This window comes from Cherax quadricarinatus, chromosome 41, assembly GCF_038502225.1.
Source record: "Cherax quadricarinatus isolate ZL_2023a chromosome 41, ASM3850222v1, whole genome shotgun sequence".
Lineage (NCBI taxonomy): Eukaryota > Metazoa > Arthropoda > Malacostraca > Decapoda > Parastacidae > Cherax > Cherax quadricarinatus.
The window spans coordinates 24,333,081-24,350,948 of record NC_091332.1 but is presented as its reverse complement, the minus strand read 5'-3'; the positions used below and the strand labels follow the sequence as shown (position 1 = coordinate 24,350,948).

General features: G+C 40.1%; 1 protein-coding gene across 5 annotated transcripts in view; it reads left to right on the top strand.

The window, feature by feature from the left end:
• The window catches only part of LOC128695978 (serine-rich adhesin for platelets), a 203,918-nt gene that overhangs the window by 96,113 nt on the left and 89,937 nt on the right, over positions 1-17,868 (top strand). For 3 of the 5 annotated variants that reach the window (XM_070093092.1, XM_070093093.1, XM_070093094.1), the window contains 4 exons: positions 183-1,611; positions 1,720-1,986; positions 8,883-9,095; positions 12,008-12,138. In XM_070093092.1, coding sequence (XP_069949193.1) covers positions 183-1,611; positions 1,720-1,986; positions 8,883-9,095; positions 12,008-12,138 — 2,040 coding nt within the window. The remainder of the gene's footprint in view (positions 1-182; positions 1,612-1,719; positions 1,987-8,882; positions 9,096-12,007; positions 12,139-17,868) is intronic. The other 2 variants (XM_070093095.1, XM_070093096.1) reach the window with 1 other exon arrangement.

The following is a 17,868-nucleotide window of genomic DNA, read 5'->3' as shown; positions in this document are numbered from 1 at the left end:
TGAATGCGTTACTCATCAATGAGTGTGCTACTTATCTGAGGCCCTCTTCAGCAGATCAAGGTGTTATGAGGATAACATATACAACTTCCATGTCACAGTGTGTTTCATTTTCTTTCCATGTGGGCTTTAGTGTTGTGTTGATTCATGTTCATTACACAATAATATCATTGTAATCCAAATAGATCTTCTTTTACGGTGATGTACAGAAGCAGTGAGGAGGCTGCCAGTACCACAGAGACGAACCAGACGAGTCCGTCATCAGACGCTGGTGCCGGGGCAGCTCTAGAGAGCTCAGAGGAGAGAGATGAGGTGGATCACTCTGATGAAACACCGATCATCAATGTCTCACTCTGGGAGGACAGGAACCAACGAGATCGCTCACGAAGCCTTAACGACTCCCACAAAATCACAAAGAAGACAAGTCCAAAAATTGTGGAAGTAAAAGAAAAGAAAACGGTAATTACTAATGGCGTGGCGCGTCACAATGAAAGCTGCAGTAACGTGGCTCCTGATGACAACAGTGAGAATGGACTTTCCAATGGGAACGACGTGGACTCAGGAAGAAATGCAAGTGATACTACTGATATGTCAGACAGTATTTCTGTCAGTTCAGAGCTCTGCCTTGACCACATGAGAACAAGTACGCATAGAGATAGATCAGCAAGCGTCCAAAATCTTGATCTATCACCTAGCACCAACAAAGTGCAGGAAAAAGGCAACATACGTAAAGGCAGTCTGAGAATAAGCGCTTCTAACCTTAGGGCATCCGTGCGTTCTAGTTTCAAGAAATTTAACCATAATAAATCTCCAGATTCAAAAAATCTCCAACACAAATCTGCTGACACATGCTCCTTGAGATCAGAGACAGACAGTGTCTCGACGTCGCCCAATCCCTTTAACGAAGAGGCTGACATAGACACAAGTAATCCGCACGCACATGCTCAGGAGTCACCCACTGCAGAAAAAAGTAAACTAGAGAAAAAACTGTCTTATGATACTTCAAAACAAAATGGGAATAATAATCTAGACCGTGAGAGGTCGAGAAGCACAATAAGTATCACATCTTTCTCGAAGATAAACTTGGGCATACGAAGATCATCACAAAAAGCAACAGAAATATTTAAAAGAATTGGGAGCAAAAAAGATAAGAAATCTTCTAGTGAGACCTCTTCTCCTGACCTCCGGAGACAGAACTTAACAAACGACAACACATCGATATCAAGTTTTCAGATAGAGAGTTCTCGTGAGGGAGAGGATAATGAAGACTCGCTGGCTGATACTCACAGCACACACGACGCCTTGGAGACGCACACCAACGGTACTGCTCTCAGTGATACACCTGTGTTATCTTCTTACTTGAGAAAGTCTTTCAGAACCAAGTTTTCAACTCCAAGAACTTTAAGAGCATTTAGGAACTTGAAAGATAAGGGAAATACCAAGAAACAATTGGAATCAAAGACCAGCGGTGAAGGACACACTGACGAGCAGTGTGTTGACGGGGAGACGAACTCACGTCATCAAAATCCTCCAGAAATACAAAGTTACCTTTCAAGTATTGGTAAAGGTCATCTCAAGGCTGAACTTGTCGCCCATGTCAGCGTCCCTTTGAAGGTCAGTAAAATGCCAACCAGTTCACATGATTCATATGGAATATATTTGACATAATTTAATAACTCTTGTTATATGTTTTGGTTTAAGCATCAAATTTTTATTTTGAAGACTCTAATAGGTACGTGGAAGAGGGAAGGCTGGCTGCCTCTGAGTCTCACCAACGTTAAAGATGACATCTCGACTCAGAAAAAGAAAAAGTTCAATAGAGCAGGTGGAAATGTAGCAGTTAAAAAGACATCAAATAAATCAAGTGTGTCGTGTAAGTTGCACATCTGCCTGACACTTCCCACACCTGAGTCTGAACTCACCACCACTGGTTATGACACTTACAGTTCTACTCTTCGTAGCCTCATTGATATGCAGGTTCAAGCTCTGGTAAGTGAAATGACGTATTACTAATTAACTTATATCTGTACATAAATCACTATCAGACCATACGACTCTAATGGAAATAAGCCACGTTGTCTGACTTTTTTGAGTTATCCGAGGTAATCTATGTATGATAATTTATGTAACTGTTATGTGTAGCTGTACATAAATGAATTTACTTGCATTAGCTTTTGTCTATCTTGCTGAAGATCGTTGGTTCGAGCCTACAGCGTTAACAAATCACTCCCCATTGTCTAAGGGGGTAGAATTTTCAAAAAGTATCTTAATAACACTGGTGAGACACCAGTCAACTCACGTGGTGGCAACAAAATACAAGAATAAAAATCAGTAGTGAGTAGTGTATATTTCGACAAAAATATGCTGTGTTAATTGTAAGTATTGTTGTATTACCTTCGTGTGTGTTTATTCCCTTGTTCCTTCATGCATTTTATTTACACTCTTATAGTCAGGCCTTAACCTGACCTTCACACGTTTTCTCTAGTCTCATGTCGTCAGATCTTTAACCTGGTACACTAACATAGATCTCCCTCCACAAAACATTACCTGTGTATTACAACACCCGTTTTGCACTCGATGCTTTCACCCACTTTCTCCAAAAGATTTCTAATGACATTACTTAAATTCGGTGTTGTTGTTCTATCTATTGTGACTCACATAATCGTAATAACACGACGGCATGATTCTTATTGTAGCCAGCTGGCCGTGTGGTTTACATAGCTTATAAGGTTTAATTAATGTGTTACAAGGACCCCAATAAAAATGTGACTATTTTGGGAGATATCCCAGGTAAATTGCACATGTATGATAATTGTACTGGTGTGTAACTGTGCCTTAATAAACTTACGCACTGGCCTGGAGTTTAAGGACTCACTCTCCATGAATTCAAACCCCACCCGTTCCGTGGGTTGTTGCTCTGTTCAAGAAATAGAGTAAGACGCGCATCCACTGGCCTACTACAACCTGATATTTCCATTTAAAACAAAATAGAGGATCACCAAGTAGAAATTGCTGATGCTGTTCTCTACACTAACTCCCATTGCTGGTTCATGTTTTAGTTAGTGGTGCCCAATGTTCCTTCATAAATGGGTTGCATTAAAGAATTGACCAAAAACTTGCACTTGGGAAAGGAACATTTGGAAGACATTTCAGTCAGTAAGTTTTGGACCATTGTCAAATCACAACTGAGAGAGTAAGAGGCAGGGAAGGCTAAAAGATTGACTGGGGAAAGGGAGAAGGCGGAAGAGGACGAGCGCAATAGTAGTAGCAGTTGTGATGGTGGTAGCAATCATAGTAGCAGTAGTAATAGCACAGCATTGGTAGTAATAGTAGTAATGATGAAGGAGTAGTGGTAAAAGAAGTGGTAGAAGTAATAGTAGAGAAAGTAGTAGTTATGAAAGAATTAGTGTGGTAAAAGTGGTAGTGTGAAAGAACAAGATAACAAAGGAGCACCGAAGGAGGGCCACTGACCCACCCGATGTGGGTAAAAATCCCACTGGACAAAAACCCCGCAGGTAAAAAAAAAAAAAAAGGGATAAAATCCACCAAGGCAGAAGAGAGGAAAGGCAAAGAAAAAAAGATAATGTCAATAAAGTGGAAGAAGAGGTGGTGGCAAAGTTCAGGTCAAGTCACGGGTGTTCTGAAGTTTAGAGCACTTGACAACATAATGGGATGAGAAGGCATCTACAGAAACATGGCCAGAACTAAGATTCATATTATGGAAGTTGTGTATAAGAGCCGCTTCAACAAGACGGCGTTTCTGAAGGCTTGAAGGTTAGATAGTTTTAGCAGAGGACCGGTTAATAAAATGACTGTGATCTCTGACATAATACAAACGAGCACTGTTAGTGTCACCAATGTAAACACATTTGTGTTCTTTAACTCTGTCAGAGCCATTTTCACCGAAGTATTGGAGAGGACAGGAAGAGCAGGAGATGGAGTAGACACCGAAAACATTAGTGACAGGTGGAGAAGAATGAACAAAATCAGTGCGAATGGTATTAATGTGACGAAAAGCAGGTTTAATAGCTAGAGGACGAAGGATGTTGTTAAGGTTTTCAGGAATGGAAATGTAGGGAAGGCAAAGAGCAACAGAGGTTACAGAAGAAGTGTATCTGGAAGAAGAGAGGCCATTTAACACGAGAGTAGGTAGAGATTATGAAATCGGAAAGATAGCCAAGGTGAAAGAACGAGCTGTGAAGAGTGGAAAATGTCAGAGACAAGAAACCGAGGATGACAGATGCGGAGGCCACGAAGGAAGAGAGAAATACTTTCCTTAACAGAAAAGTAGTGAATGTGTATTTCACTGTGCATAGGCTTGTGGCAGACGGAAAAAGAAAAACCTGTTGCAGAGCGGTGGACATGAACATAAGGAAAGATGGCAAAGAGCTAGATTCCCATTCAGCTTTGAACTTGACAGAAGAAACAAGACTGTTAAGTGCATCAAGGAAACGAATAAATGAGACTAGTCATGTGGCCAAAGACCAAAGACGTCATTTATATAGCGAAGCCAAAGAGAGCGACCCACTCCAATAGCAGGAAGTAAGACTGTTTCGAAATATTCTAAATTAAGGCTAGGAAGAACAGAAGATAGAGGAGAGGCTACAACAACACCAAATTTTTGATAATAGCATTTACCTTGGAATGAAAGAGAGTTCAGAGTCCACACGAAGGTGAATTAGATCAAAAACATCAACAAATAAAAGAAGACGAAGTAATCCTCCATGAACCTTCTCTCCCAGAAAATTGAGAACATCATTAAAAACATTAGATAATCAGAAGTGTGATGAGTGCCGCACTTTGCAACATATTTATAGCAATATGTACAGTATTGTCTTCATGAACTGAAAGAACGAATCAGAATCAAAGCGTCTTTCAGAAATCATTCATTTTATTACCAAAATAATCCTACTAGTAACTAGCTGATTAACGTAAAAATGTAACATAATTTACCTTTTCACTCATATTAAATTATACTGAAAGAATAATGAAATTCAGTGTGAAAATAGGTAAAGCATTTTTGAAAATAAGTTTTAATCACAAATATTACAAAGTACACTTGAATGTGACTGTTTATTAATGTTCAGTCACACATGAATTAATGTTGTAAATAGATAAAACATAACACATTTAATGTTTCTTGTTTATTTAAGGTTAATGTGATGCTGGAAGTTGTACTTCAGTAGAAAGAATATTAACATTTGTTCGTGACACAGTCTTGAAGTACCGTGCAAGTGTTCGTGATACAGTCTTGAAGTACCGTGCAAGTGTTCGTGACACAGTCTTGAAGTACCGTGCAAGTGTTCGTGATACAGTCTTGAAGTACCGTGCAAGTGTTCGTGACACAGTCTTGAAGTACCGTGCAAGTGTTCGTTATTGCTCTCTTCACTGTGCCTTCCAAGCTACTCTGTGCTTCCCTTCATTCACTGTTCCTCCTTGTCTATACTATACCTCTTTGCTTCCTTATGTAACATCAGATATTTACCTGAGAGTTAATAACGTGTGATGGCTCACATCCGCCAGGATGTGAGCCATCACAAAGACCCTTAAATACCAGTAAGCTACACTGCATGACTTTTGTGGTACCAGGGTTATTATCCCTCTGGGATTAATAATATCAATAAAGTCTTTTTTTAGTATCTAGTAAATCTTAGAAGGTGGTGAGAATGTTTCCGTTCAGCAGTCCATCGTTAGACCACAACATACTCGTATATCCCCTTCCGGTCCATCGTTAGACCACAACATACTTGTATATCCCCTTCCGGTCCATCGTTAGACCACAACATATTCATATATCAATAACAAAAAGGCACAATACCGTGACTGGAACGATACACAAATAACCCGCACATAAAAGAGAGAAGCTTACGACGACGTTTCGGTCCGACTTGGACCATTGACAAAGTCACACTACAGAGGTGGAGCAGGACGGCTATATATAGGCAGGAAGAGGTGGAGGTAGTAGTAGTAGTAGTAGTAGTAGTAGTACAAGAAATGTATATAATACCGACGGGTGTTGTGCATGTGTCATTTCATCCTGTCGGTATTATATACATTTCTTGTACTACTACTACTACTACTACTACTACCTCCACCTCTTCCTGCCTATATATAGCCGTCCTGCTCCACCTCTGTTAGTGTGACTTTGTCAATGGTCCAAGTCGGACCGAAACGTCGTCGTAAGCTTCTCTCTTTTATGTGCGGGTTATTTGTGTAATATTCATATATCCCCTTCCGGTCCATCGTTAGACCACAACATACTTGTATATCTCCTTCCGGTCCATCGTTAGACCACAACATATTCATATATCCCCTTCCGGTCCATCGTTAGACCACAACATACTCGTATATCCCCTTCTGGAAAGACAGCTAAGACAAATTAGTCTTCTTTACATCATCTTCCTTGGTGAGAGGTGGACGATATGTTAACATAAGCAAGTACACTTATTTCAGGACTGAAAAAAAATGTTAGTTATCGTAGAATCTTTTACCGTAAATTCTCTTCCAATTCGCGTATGAGAAATGATTTACAAATCTAGTTTTAGTAAGTGCGATGTCACCTTAGTTGATTATCCATTTCGTAAGATGTGATGTGGTAGGCTATATGCAAATTATGACTAACGTAATGATTTATCCAAACTGTATTGGGTACCAATTGAATATTTTTATAACACTGTATCTTTTTGGCAGAACACCACATTACTTGTTACAGTCTTGAACAACACCACATTACTTGTTACAGTCTTGAACAACACCACATTACTTGTTACAGTCTTGAACAACACCACATTACTTGTTACAGTCTTGAACAACAACACATGTTACAGTCTTGAACAACACCACATTACTTGTTACAGTCTTGAACAACAACACATGTTACAGTCTTGAACAACACCACATTACTTGTTACAGTCTTGAACAACACCACATTACTTGTTACAGTCTTGAACAACAACACATGTTACAGTCTTGAACAACACCACATTACTTGTTACAGTCTTGAACAACACCACATTACTTGTTACAGTCTTGAACAACAACACATGTTACAGTCTTGAACAACACCACATTACTTGTTACAGTCTTGAACAACACCACATTACTTGTTACAGTCTTGAACAACACCACATTACTTGTTACAGTCTTGAACAACACCACATTACTTGTTACAGTCTTGAACAACAACACATGTTACAGTCTTGAACAACACCACATTACTTGTTACAGTCTTGAACAACAACACATGTTACAGTCTTGAACAACACCACATTACTTGTTACAGTCTTGAACAACACCACATTACTTGTTACAGTCTTGAACAACACCACATTACTTGTTACAGTCTTGAACAACACCACATTACTTGTTACAGTCTTGAACAACACCACATTACTTGTTACAGTCTTGAACAACACCACATTACTTGTTACAGTCTTGAACAACAACACATGTTACAGTCTTGAACAACACCACATTACTTGTTACAGTCTTGAACAACACCACATTACTTGTTACAGTCTTGAACAACAACACATGTTACAGTCTTGAACAACACCACATTACTTGTTACAGTCTTGAACAACAACACATGTTACAGTCTTGAACAACACCACATTACTTGTTACAGTCTTGAACAACACCACATTACTTGTTACAGTCTTGAACAACACCACATTACTTGTTACAGTCTTGAACAACACCACATTACTTGTTACAGTCTTGAACAACAACACATGTTACAGTCTTGAACAACACCACATTACTTGTTACAGTCTTGAACAACACCACATTACTTGTTACAGTCTTGAACAACACCACATTACTTGTTACAGTCTTGAACAACAACACATGTTACAGTCTTGAACAACAACACATGTTACAGTCTTGAACAACACCACATTACTTGTTACAGTCTTGAACAACACCACATTACTTGTTACAGTCTTGAACAACAACACATGTTACAGTCTTGAACAACACCACATTACTTGTTACAGTCTTGAACAACACCACATTACTTGTTACAGTCTTGAACAACACCACATTACTTGTTACAGTCTTGAACAACACCACATTACTTGTTACAGTCTTGAACAACACGAGCCTCGTTCAGGCTTTGGGGTGCATAGGAAACTATTGTTATATTATTGTTAGGCATAAATAAACTTGCGATTTCGGCTTAAATAGCAAAGCTCTTCTTGCCGAATAAGGCGAGGGAAAATTTGTTTATGCAATAGTTTATCAAAAATTATTCTCAACCTAGTGAAAAAAATATATTTCATTGTGTTTGTTTATTATTAAATTATTGTAAACTTATCTAAAATATATTTAGTTGGATTACACTAAATTGAGCTTGTCTTAATAAGGTTAGGCAAGTTTCCTAAAGTTCCTTATTAATTTTTACATTAACATAAATAAAATATCTTTAAACGTATAAGAGAAAATGTTAGAAAGGACTTAATTTTAAATGAGTTCTTGCTGATTGACCAGTGTTACCTGTTCGGCTCGACAGTTATACAACTTAAGGCTTAAATGGCTCATATATAACTGATGTGTAGAAGTCAATGTTTCATACTTAGTATAATTTCATTGACTGCAAGAAGTGCAACTAAGAATATCAAGACTGAGGTGAACATCCCAGCAAGAATGAACAGAGATTGTCGTTGTACCAAGTTATACAATATAGATGGATAACTATAGATAATTTCAGAGCCTTGATGACTAATAAACTTTCATTGATGTATTAGGACGTTGACAAAGAATACAATTTCATCCACATTGTAGGAAAAAAATCATCTTATGGATTTTTTTTCACAATGAAGAAAGAATCTAAACTTTATTTTCTTCCATAAGCTGACTTACGCACAATATTTGCTTCCTGGCAGGATACTGTTCGTGACTACAAGGGCAGCGTTGGGGTGGTGGGTGAGGTGTTGCTTCAGCAGTTGGTGTTCTTCTCCAGGGTGTCTGATCCACATAAGACCCTCGCCAAGTGGCTTGTTTTAGTTGAAGTCAAGCCTTCAGACCCCGAACTCCTGCTGCCGCTACTGAAAGCCATAAGGACCCACCTGGAAGCTGGTCTCTATCTCACCACACAGGTCAGCTGTCTCAGGAATCATTGTTTTGATTTGCGAGTGAAGTTGAGAATTCTAGTACATTCTTTTAGCATTACGTTCTTATTTTTCACCCCTGACATATATGATTGTAGACAACGTTTCTACATAAAGCAGGGCTTATTTATTAAGTCTACCATTAATGGTATTTCATGCAATGGAATACCATTACTGGTTGTCGGAGTGTTTCTTCTTCATCCTTCAAGCACCTCCAACGCTTCGTGTGATAACTGTGAACTCGTCTGATTGACTTTAATGTTTCAGTTTACCAATTTTGCACTTGCAAATAGCACAGCAATTGCTATGGAATAACTTGAGAACATCCTCTTCTGAACGGCTTCTGATGCTTCCTACTTAGAAAGTTCGGAGTGTTGTTGGAGTAAGGTGTAAATTTAAAAGTTTTATTAAACAAATTAAGGGGGTATCTTTTTTCGTGCGATAATTTGAGAATGCTTCTTCTGAACTGCTTCAGTCTTTAATGGCTGATGTACATTAAAGAAAGATACATTATGGGTTCAGGCTGTGCAGGGGCTAATAATGTGAGTCACTAACATAACTCCACAAACACTGGATTATTAGTTTCAGGCTACTGCTTAAAGATTTCCTCTTCTGATCGATCTCAAATTTTTAGCCTTGGTGCATTTTAGCAGGAAAGTTCACAATATTAATAAATTGTGTGAGGCCCAGTTTGCAAATGTTAATAAAGAAATAAATATATTGATTCCCACACTCTGTACTGATCTTTTTGTATGGGTTGTGGTACAGTGGGCTGTAGTTATAAAAAAATGGGGGATACTTTTATATGATGAAGCGACCAACCCACAAGTGCAGGCTACTCTGACCATCTTCTGATCATTGTCAACCTATTAGCGTTGCTGTGTCTTGCTTAGAAGGTTTGAACTGTTATTGGCCAGTATACTGAAGGCGTCAATATGGCAAGCTCATACAAGAATATAATCACAGCACTTTCACTGGGATATATGCGAGTGCTTGATCACTCTCAAATTTCCAACACAAGTGTATGGTACTTAGAAGGTATAAAATGCTAACTGGTGTGTACCTACACATTTCTTTTATTTAAACAATTGTTTATATTAGCGCATCTATCTCTTCTGAATTGTTTAAATCATTTACACTTAATGTATCTTATCAGTTTATAAAAGACTTAAATTTTCTGCGTGTCAGTTTGCCAATTTATTAACATAGTTTACAAAACTGGGATTATTGGCTAACATTTAGTAACTGGAGAATGCCTCTTCCGATCAGTTTCAAACTTTTAGTGCTGAAATATTTTGATTAAAGCAAAGTTCACCTTGTTACTAGGCTGTGTGGGCACTAATTTGTTAATATTAAACAAACTGGGATATTAGTTTTCACTCAGTAAACAGAGAATGCATCTTCTGATCGGTTTCAAACTTTAAATTTTAGATCGCGTTGTTTATGGAATTTTCATATTGATTTTTAACTATGTCGATTGTAATTTGCATTTCTTTAATGCGATATTTTGGTACCTATTTCATGTGAATTTCCAATATATCAGTGTATGTATCCTACTTACAATATTCGTGGACTTGTAGGCTTCACTGTCCTAATTTCACATATAATTATTTTTTGTCTGTCAATTCATGTTTCTGCAACATTAAGAAATTAGGTCATGAAGCTGAAAATTATAAATCTTTTTACACTGCTTCATTTTTTTTTTGCGCAGTTTCCGTCAGCCATTTAAGAGATGGGTTTTTATATAGAATCCAGAAAAAGGTAAAAATTATAATAATTTTTTTTTCATCCATAGGCTTTTTTTTTATACTTACTGCTATTGGAAAATTTTTACTTTATGTGAGTTTCATTAAGATCAGTCAATTGGTTTCTGTGGTGTAGAAGGTAGACCTGTGACCCTGATATATCTGTGACCCCGATGTATCTGTGACCCTGATATATCTGTGACCCACTCGGAGAGTTTTTCTACCTTCACAGCCCGACAACCTGCCAGGCTTTTCTATTGACTGCCTGTTCAACCAGGCAATTGCTTTTGGTTGCCTGCCGACCCACATATTTATGGCAGCCTCGTTATTCTGGTACTGGCGAGGGCCAGTACTCAAATTTCCTCTTAAAACTCTTCTACACTAGTTCTCCCAGTGTTTCTGATACCTTGTGGAAACATGTTGAGTAGACATGAACCAAGGATGTAATAGTATTGATAGAATTACCTTCAATATGTTAGGACACGTCCAGCTAATGTGGTATTTTATTGCAGAAACATTGCCGCATTAAAATGCCTCATTAGTTGCACATGTGTCCTTTTACCTAACTGAACCACAAATGTTGACACAGTGTTCTCTTACTGCACTTTCATGGTGCCTCTGCTTTTCACAGGATCTGTTGTACACTTCTTCCCATATACTACTGTCAAGGTAGCATGTGAACTGTGGACTAAGCCCTTAAATATCTTTCATTTATTGTTATCATGTATCTCTTCTCTTCCAAATGTTTTCAAGCATTCCCAGTAGTTTAAATGCTCAATTATTCTGTGCAGGCAGTACAAGTTCTCAGTAACTTTCTCAGCTCTGATAATTATCTCTCCTGCCCTGAATGGAGCCGTCAACACTGAACAATATTCTTAACAAGAGAGCACAAGTGATTTGAATTGTGTCATTACTGGCATTACTTTTCTTATTTTGATATTTAACATTGTTTACTCTGTTATTTTCTGGATTTTGAAGCATTTACATATTGTGCTCTCTAAATGATAGGTCATCTAACATTACCATGCCTAAGTCATTTTTTCTGTCAGATGATCCTCCTGTATGTTGTATCCAGTGCTTCTATTCAGTTCTTTATTTTTTCCTTGTATGAGCAGCGATAGTGTGTCTAATGCATTATTTCTATGGTGATGGCAGAAACGTCAGCTGGCTGGCTCCCTCTCTCGCTGGGTGAGGAATATCCTCACAAACGAGTTTGAGATGCTTCACTCCTCTTTCCCAAGCTCCTCTGACCTATTAGAGCTACCCAGGCTGGAGAACTTCCTCAGGTGGGTCATGTTATGTATACTTATCTAATAGTCCTTATATATAGTACACCACACACACACACACACACACACACACACACACACACACACACACACACACACACACACACACACACACACACACACACACACACATACACACACACATACACACACACATACACACACACATACACACACACACACACACACACACACACACACACACACACACACACACATACACACACACATACACACACACACACACACACACACACACACACACACACACACACACACACACACATACACACACACATACACACACACACACACACACACACACACACACACACACGCACACAGCAACAGAGCTATGGTGGACACACTGGCTGAGGTGGCAAGAAGAGCTCACATGAGCAGAGCAAAGTTACTGGTTATGGGCGATTTCAACCACAGGGAGATCAATTGGGAAAATCTGGAGCCACATGGGGGCCCTGAAACATGGAGAACCAAGATGATGGATGTGGTACTGGGAAACCTCATGCATCAACATGTTAAGGACACTACCAGAGAGAGAGGGGAAGATGAACCAACAAGACTGGACCTTGTGTTCACACTGAGCCGGTCAGACATTGAGGACATCACTTATGAGAGGCCCCTTGGAGCTAGTGATCACGTGGTTCTAAGTTTTGAATATATTGTAGAGTTACAAGTGGAGAGGGTAACAGGAATTGAATGGGAAAAGACAAACTATAAAAGGGGGGACTACAGAGGTATGAGGAACTTCCTGCAGGAGGTTCAGTGGGACAGAGAACTGGTAGGAAAGTCAATAAACGAAATGCTGGAATACGTAACAACAAAATGCAAGAAGGCAGAGGAAAGGTTTGTTCCCAAAGGCAACAGAAATAATGGGAAGACCAGAACGAGCCCTTGGTTTACCCGAAGGTGTAGGGAGGCAAAAATTAAGTGCAGTAGAGAATGAAAAAAGTACTGAATGCAAAGAACCCAGGAAAATAAGGAGATTTAGTCGAAGAGCCAGAAACGAGTATGCACAGGTAAGGAGGGAGGCCCAGCAACAGTACGAAAATAACATAGCATCGAAAGTCAAATCTGACCCGAAACTGCTGTTGAGCCACATCAGGAGGAAGACAATAGTCAAAGACCAGGTGATCAGGCTGAGGAAAGAAGGTGGGAAACTCACAAGAAACGATCATGAGGTATGCGAGGAGCTCAACATGAGATTTAAGAAAGTATTTACAGTAGAGACAGGAAAGGATCTGGGAAGACAGAACAGAGGGGAACACCAACAGGGAATATACCAACAAATGTTGGATGACATACATACAACTGAGGAGGAAGTGCAGAAGCTGCTAATGAACCTTGATACCTCAAAGGCGATGGGACCGGGCAACATCTCCCCGTGGGTCCTTAGAGAAGGAGTAGAGACGCTGTGTGTGCCACTAACCACAATCTTCAACACATCCCTTGAAACTGGGCAACTACCTGAGGTATGGAAAACGGCAAATGTAGTCCCCATTTTTAAGAAAGGAGACAGAAACGAGGCACTAAACTACAGACCAGTGTCACTGACGTGTATAGTATGCAAAGTCATGGAGAAGATTATCAGAAGGAGAGTGGTGAAACACCTGGAACGGAACAAGATTATAAACGACAACCAGCACAGATGCTGGTCTCCTGTGTCACAAACCTTCTGGAGTTTTATGACAAAGTAACAGAAGTAAGACATGAGAAAGAGGGGTGGGTTGATTGCATTTTCCTAGATTGCAGGAAGGCCTTCGACACAGTTCCTCACATGAGATTAGTGCAGAAGCTGGAGGATCAGGTGCATATAACAGGAAGGGCACTGCAATGGATCAGAGAATACCTGACAGGGAGGCAACAACGAGTCATAGTACGTGATGAGGTATCACAGTGGGCGCCTGTGACGAGTGGGGTCCCACAGGGGTCGGTCTTTGGACAAATGCTATTTTTGGAATAAGTGAATGACATGATGGAAGGGTTAGACTCAGAGGTGTCCCTGTTCGCAGATGATGTGAAGTTAATGAGGAGAATTAAATCAGATGAAGATCAGGTAGGACTTGAAAGAGACCTGGGCAGGCTGGACACCTGGTCCAGCAACTGGCTTCTCGAATTTAACCCCGCCAAATGCAAAGTCATGAAGATCGGGGGTGGCCAAAGACTGCAAACCTCGCTCAAGGAGACAGATCTTTGGGTGAGTATAACAATGAGCACGCCTCCGGAAGCACACATCAACCAGATAACTGCTGCAGCATATGGGAACCTGGCAAACCTGAGAACAGGGTTCCGATACCTTAGTAAGGAATCGTTCAAGACACTGTACACCGTGTACGTCAGGCCCATACTGGAGTATACAACACCTGTTTGGAACCCACACTTGATCAAACACGTCAATAAATTAGAGAAAGTGCAAAGGTTTGCGACAAGGTTAGTTCCAGAGCTAAGGGAAATGTCCTACAAAGAAAGGTTAAGAGAAATCGGCCTGACGACACTGGAGGACAGGAGGGTTAGGGGAGACATGATAACGATATACAAAATACTGCGTGCAATAAACAAGGTGGACAAAGACTGAATGTTCCAGAGAGGGGACACAGAAACAAGGGGTCACAGTTGGAAATTGAAGACCCAGATGAATCAAAGGGATGTTAGGAAGTATTTCTTCAGTCATAGAGTTGTCAGGAAGTGGAATAGCCTAAAAAATTAGGTAGTGGAGGCATGAACCATACATAGCTTCAAGATGAGGTATGATAAAACTCATGGAGCAGGGTGAGAGAGGATCTAGTAGCACTCAGTGAAGAAGCAGGGCCAGGAGCTGAGTATCGACCCCTGCAACCACAATTAGGTGAGTACACACACACACACACACACACACACACACACACACACAAGTAAGACACGAGAGAGAGGGGTGGGTTGATTGCATTTTCCTAGACTGCAGGAAGGCCTTTGACACAGTTCCACACAAGAGATTGGTGCAAAAACTGGAGGACCAAGCAGGGATAACAGGGAAGGCACTACAATGGATCAGGGAATACTTGTCAGGAAGACAGCAGCATGTCATGGTACGTGGCGAGGTGTCAGAGTGGGCACCTGTGACCAGCGGGGTCCCACAGGGGTCAGTCCTAGGATCAGTGCTGTTTCTGGTATTTGTGAACGACATGACGGAAGGAATAGACTCTGAGGTGTCCCTGTTTGCAGATGACGTGAAGTTGATGAGAAGAATTCACTCGATCGAAGACCAGGCAGAACTACAAAGGGATCTGGACAAGCTGCAGACCTGGTCCGGCAATTGGCTCCTGGAGTTCAATCCCACCAAGTGCAAAGTCATGAAGATTGGGGAAGGGCAAAGAAGACCGCAGACGGAGTACAGTCTAGGGGGCCAGAGACTACAAACCTCACTCAAGGAAAAAAGATCTTGGGGTGAGTATAACACCAGGCACATCTCCTGAAGCGCACATCAACCAAATAACTGCTGCAGCATATGGGCGCCTAGCAAACCTCAGAACAGCATTCCGACATCTTAATAAGGAATCCTTCAGGACCCTGTACACCGTGTACGTTAGGCCCATATTGGAGTATGCGGCACCAGTTTGGAACCCACACCTAGCCAAGCACGTAAAGAAACCACAAATAGGTGAGTACACACAATCCACGACGATCTAACCACTGAGCCATCAGTGTTACAAACATCACGTACCCTGTCGTACTGGGTATGTTTCCTGATGCCAGCACATACGTGGCTGTGGTAAGCTCAGAACTATTTTCATTCTACCCCCGTTTGAAGTACCAGCCTTCACGAACAAGTGGTTTTAGGCAATTAACAATACTGCGACTAGCTGGGGATCGAATTCGTGTTATTTTAGCCCGGGTGGTGGAGTATGTGCCTACATTAGAAATGACTTAGCTTACAGCCCAAGACTTGATTTAAATAACAATAAACTGGAGATTCTATAGTTTGAAGTGCTGCTTCCCAAGACCAAACCCATCTTAGTAGGAACTAGCTACCGCCGTCCTACCCAGGACCAGTTTTTAGAAGACTTTTCCAGAGTCTTCTCCGGACTTGAAAACAATTACGAGACAATAATACTGGGAGACTTCAATATCTGTTTTCAGCAGCAAAATAACGGGCTATGCGAAAGGTATAAGCAAATTCTAGATTTAAATAGTTACACTCAACTAATTAATACATTTTTTAGATTTTGCCACCGAAGTGGCTAGTTTATTGTGCACCCCATATCCATCCTGTGGACGGTAGCGCGAGAGCATATGGATACACAAAAGGCCTAGGAACTAGGCCCCAAAGGGTTAACAGGAATACATATGGATTTATATCTACATATCTATAGTTCACTTATCTGTTACAAGCAAATTTAGGAAATTTGCTTAGTATATCTGGTATCTTATTTTCATTAATAAGATATCTTGACATGTCACATAGGTTATTATACTGTCTGTCTCTGTATTCCTCAATAAGTGGACAATTAAGCACATAGTGTTCAAGAGAGTGACCATATGCCTGATCACATAATTTACATTTAGTTTGATCATCATCTGTGTGTCTCCCAAACTGCCAGAAGTACTTGTAACCAAGCCTAAGCCTGGCCACTACAACATCAGTCAGTCTGTTCACATTGCAAGTTGCTCCATAAACATACTTATCTACGTTCATGTTATCATAGTGGGTTATAGATCTACTCAGGCTTCTAACTGCATTCCTATAACAATCATCTTCATTATTTACTTCTCTCCTAATATTATTCCTAATGCTAGACACAGTTATACCAAAGTTATATTCTATGTTCTCCTTCTGGATACTCTTCTTGGCTAACATATCAACTTTATCATGAAGGAGTAATCCAATGTGTGATGGGATCCATAGCAATTGTACATTAATTCCTTTGTCCCTAATTTTTGAGTATCTATACCTGGCTTCCCCAATGAGCATGTTGTTGGAGTCATTATATGAGCCAAGAGCCTTCAATGATGACATAGAATCAGTAATGATGATAGAGTCAAGCTCAGTGTCATAGGTTAGCTTTAGCGCCATTAGGATTGCAAACAATTCAGTTTGCAGTGTAGACGCCCAGTTGTTAATTCTTATGCCTAACTCAACAAATTTATTATCGTTCTTAACTAGGGAGGTGGCAACAAGAGCAGATGCAGCCCTGCCAGAAGACTCCTGTTTAGATCCATCAGTGTATATAACTTGTGATAACTTATTACTACCAGCTAGGCGAAAAATTTCTTCTTGAGCAGTTGCTCTAACAAGAGATTTAAGGAAGGGATTACTAGCAATGAGCTTCTTGGGAGGGACTTGTAGGTATGTGATATTAAATGAACACATCTTCCATGGAGGGGTGAAATGCTCTTGTTGCCTACAGTGATACAGTTCATGCAGGTTATAAAACTTAATGCAATTGCACGTTTTCACAATCCATTTAGATCTGTGTGTATTTACCTCTAGACACTTGGTAAGATTCACTGTGACAGTGTCTGGTTCGTTTCTCAACATTCTAATACCGAGTACAGTGTTAATTTCAACAATCCTATCACTGATTCTAGAAATACCAAGCTCCTTCCTCATGTTAAGAACTTTTGTAGATCTGGGACAGCCAAGAATAGTCCTGAGAGCTTCATTTTGCATTAACTCCAAGGGTCGGAGGGAACTTTCTCTAGCTAATATCAACATGGGAGCAGCATAATCAA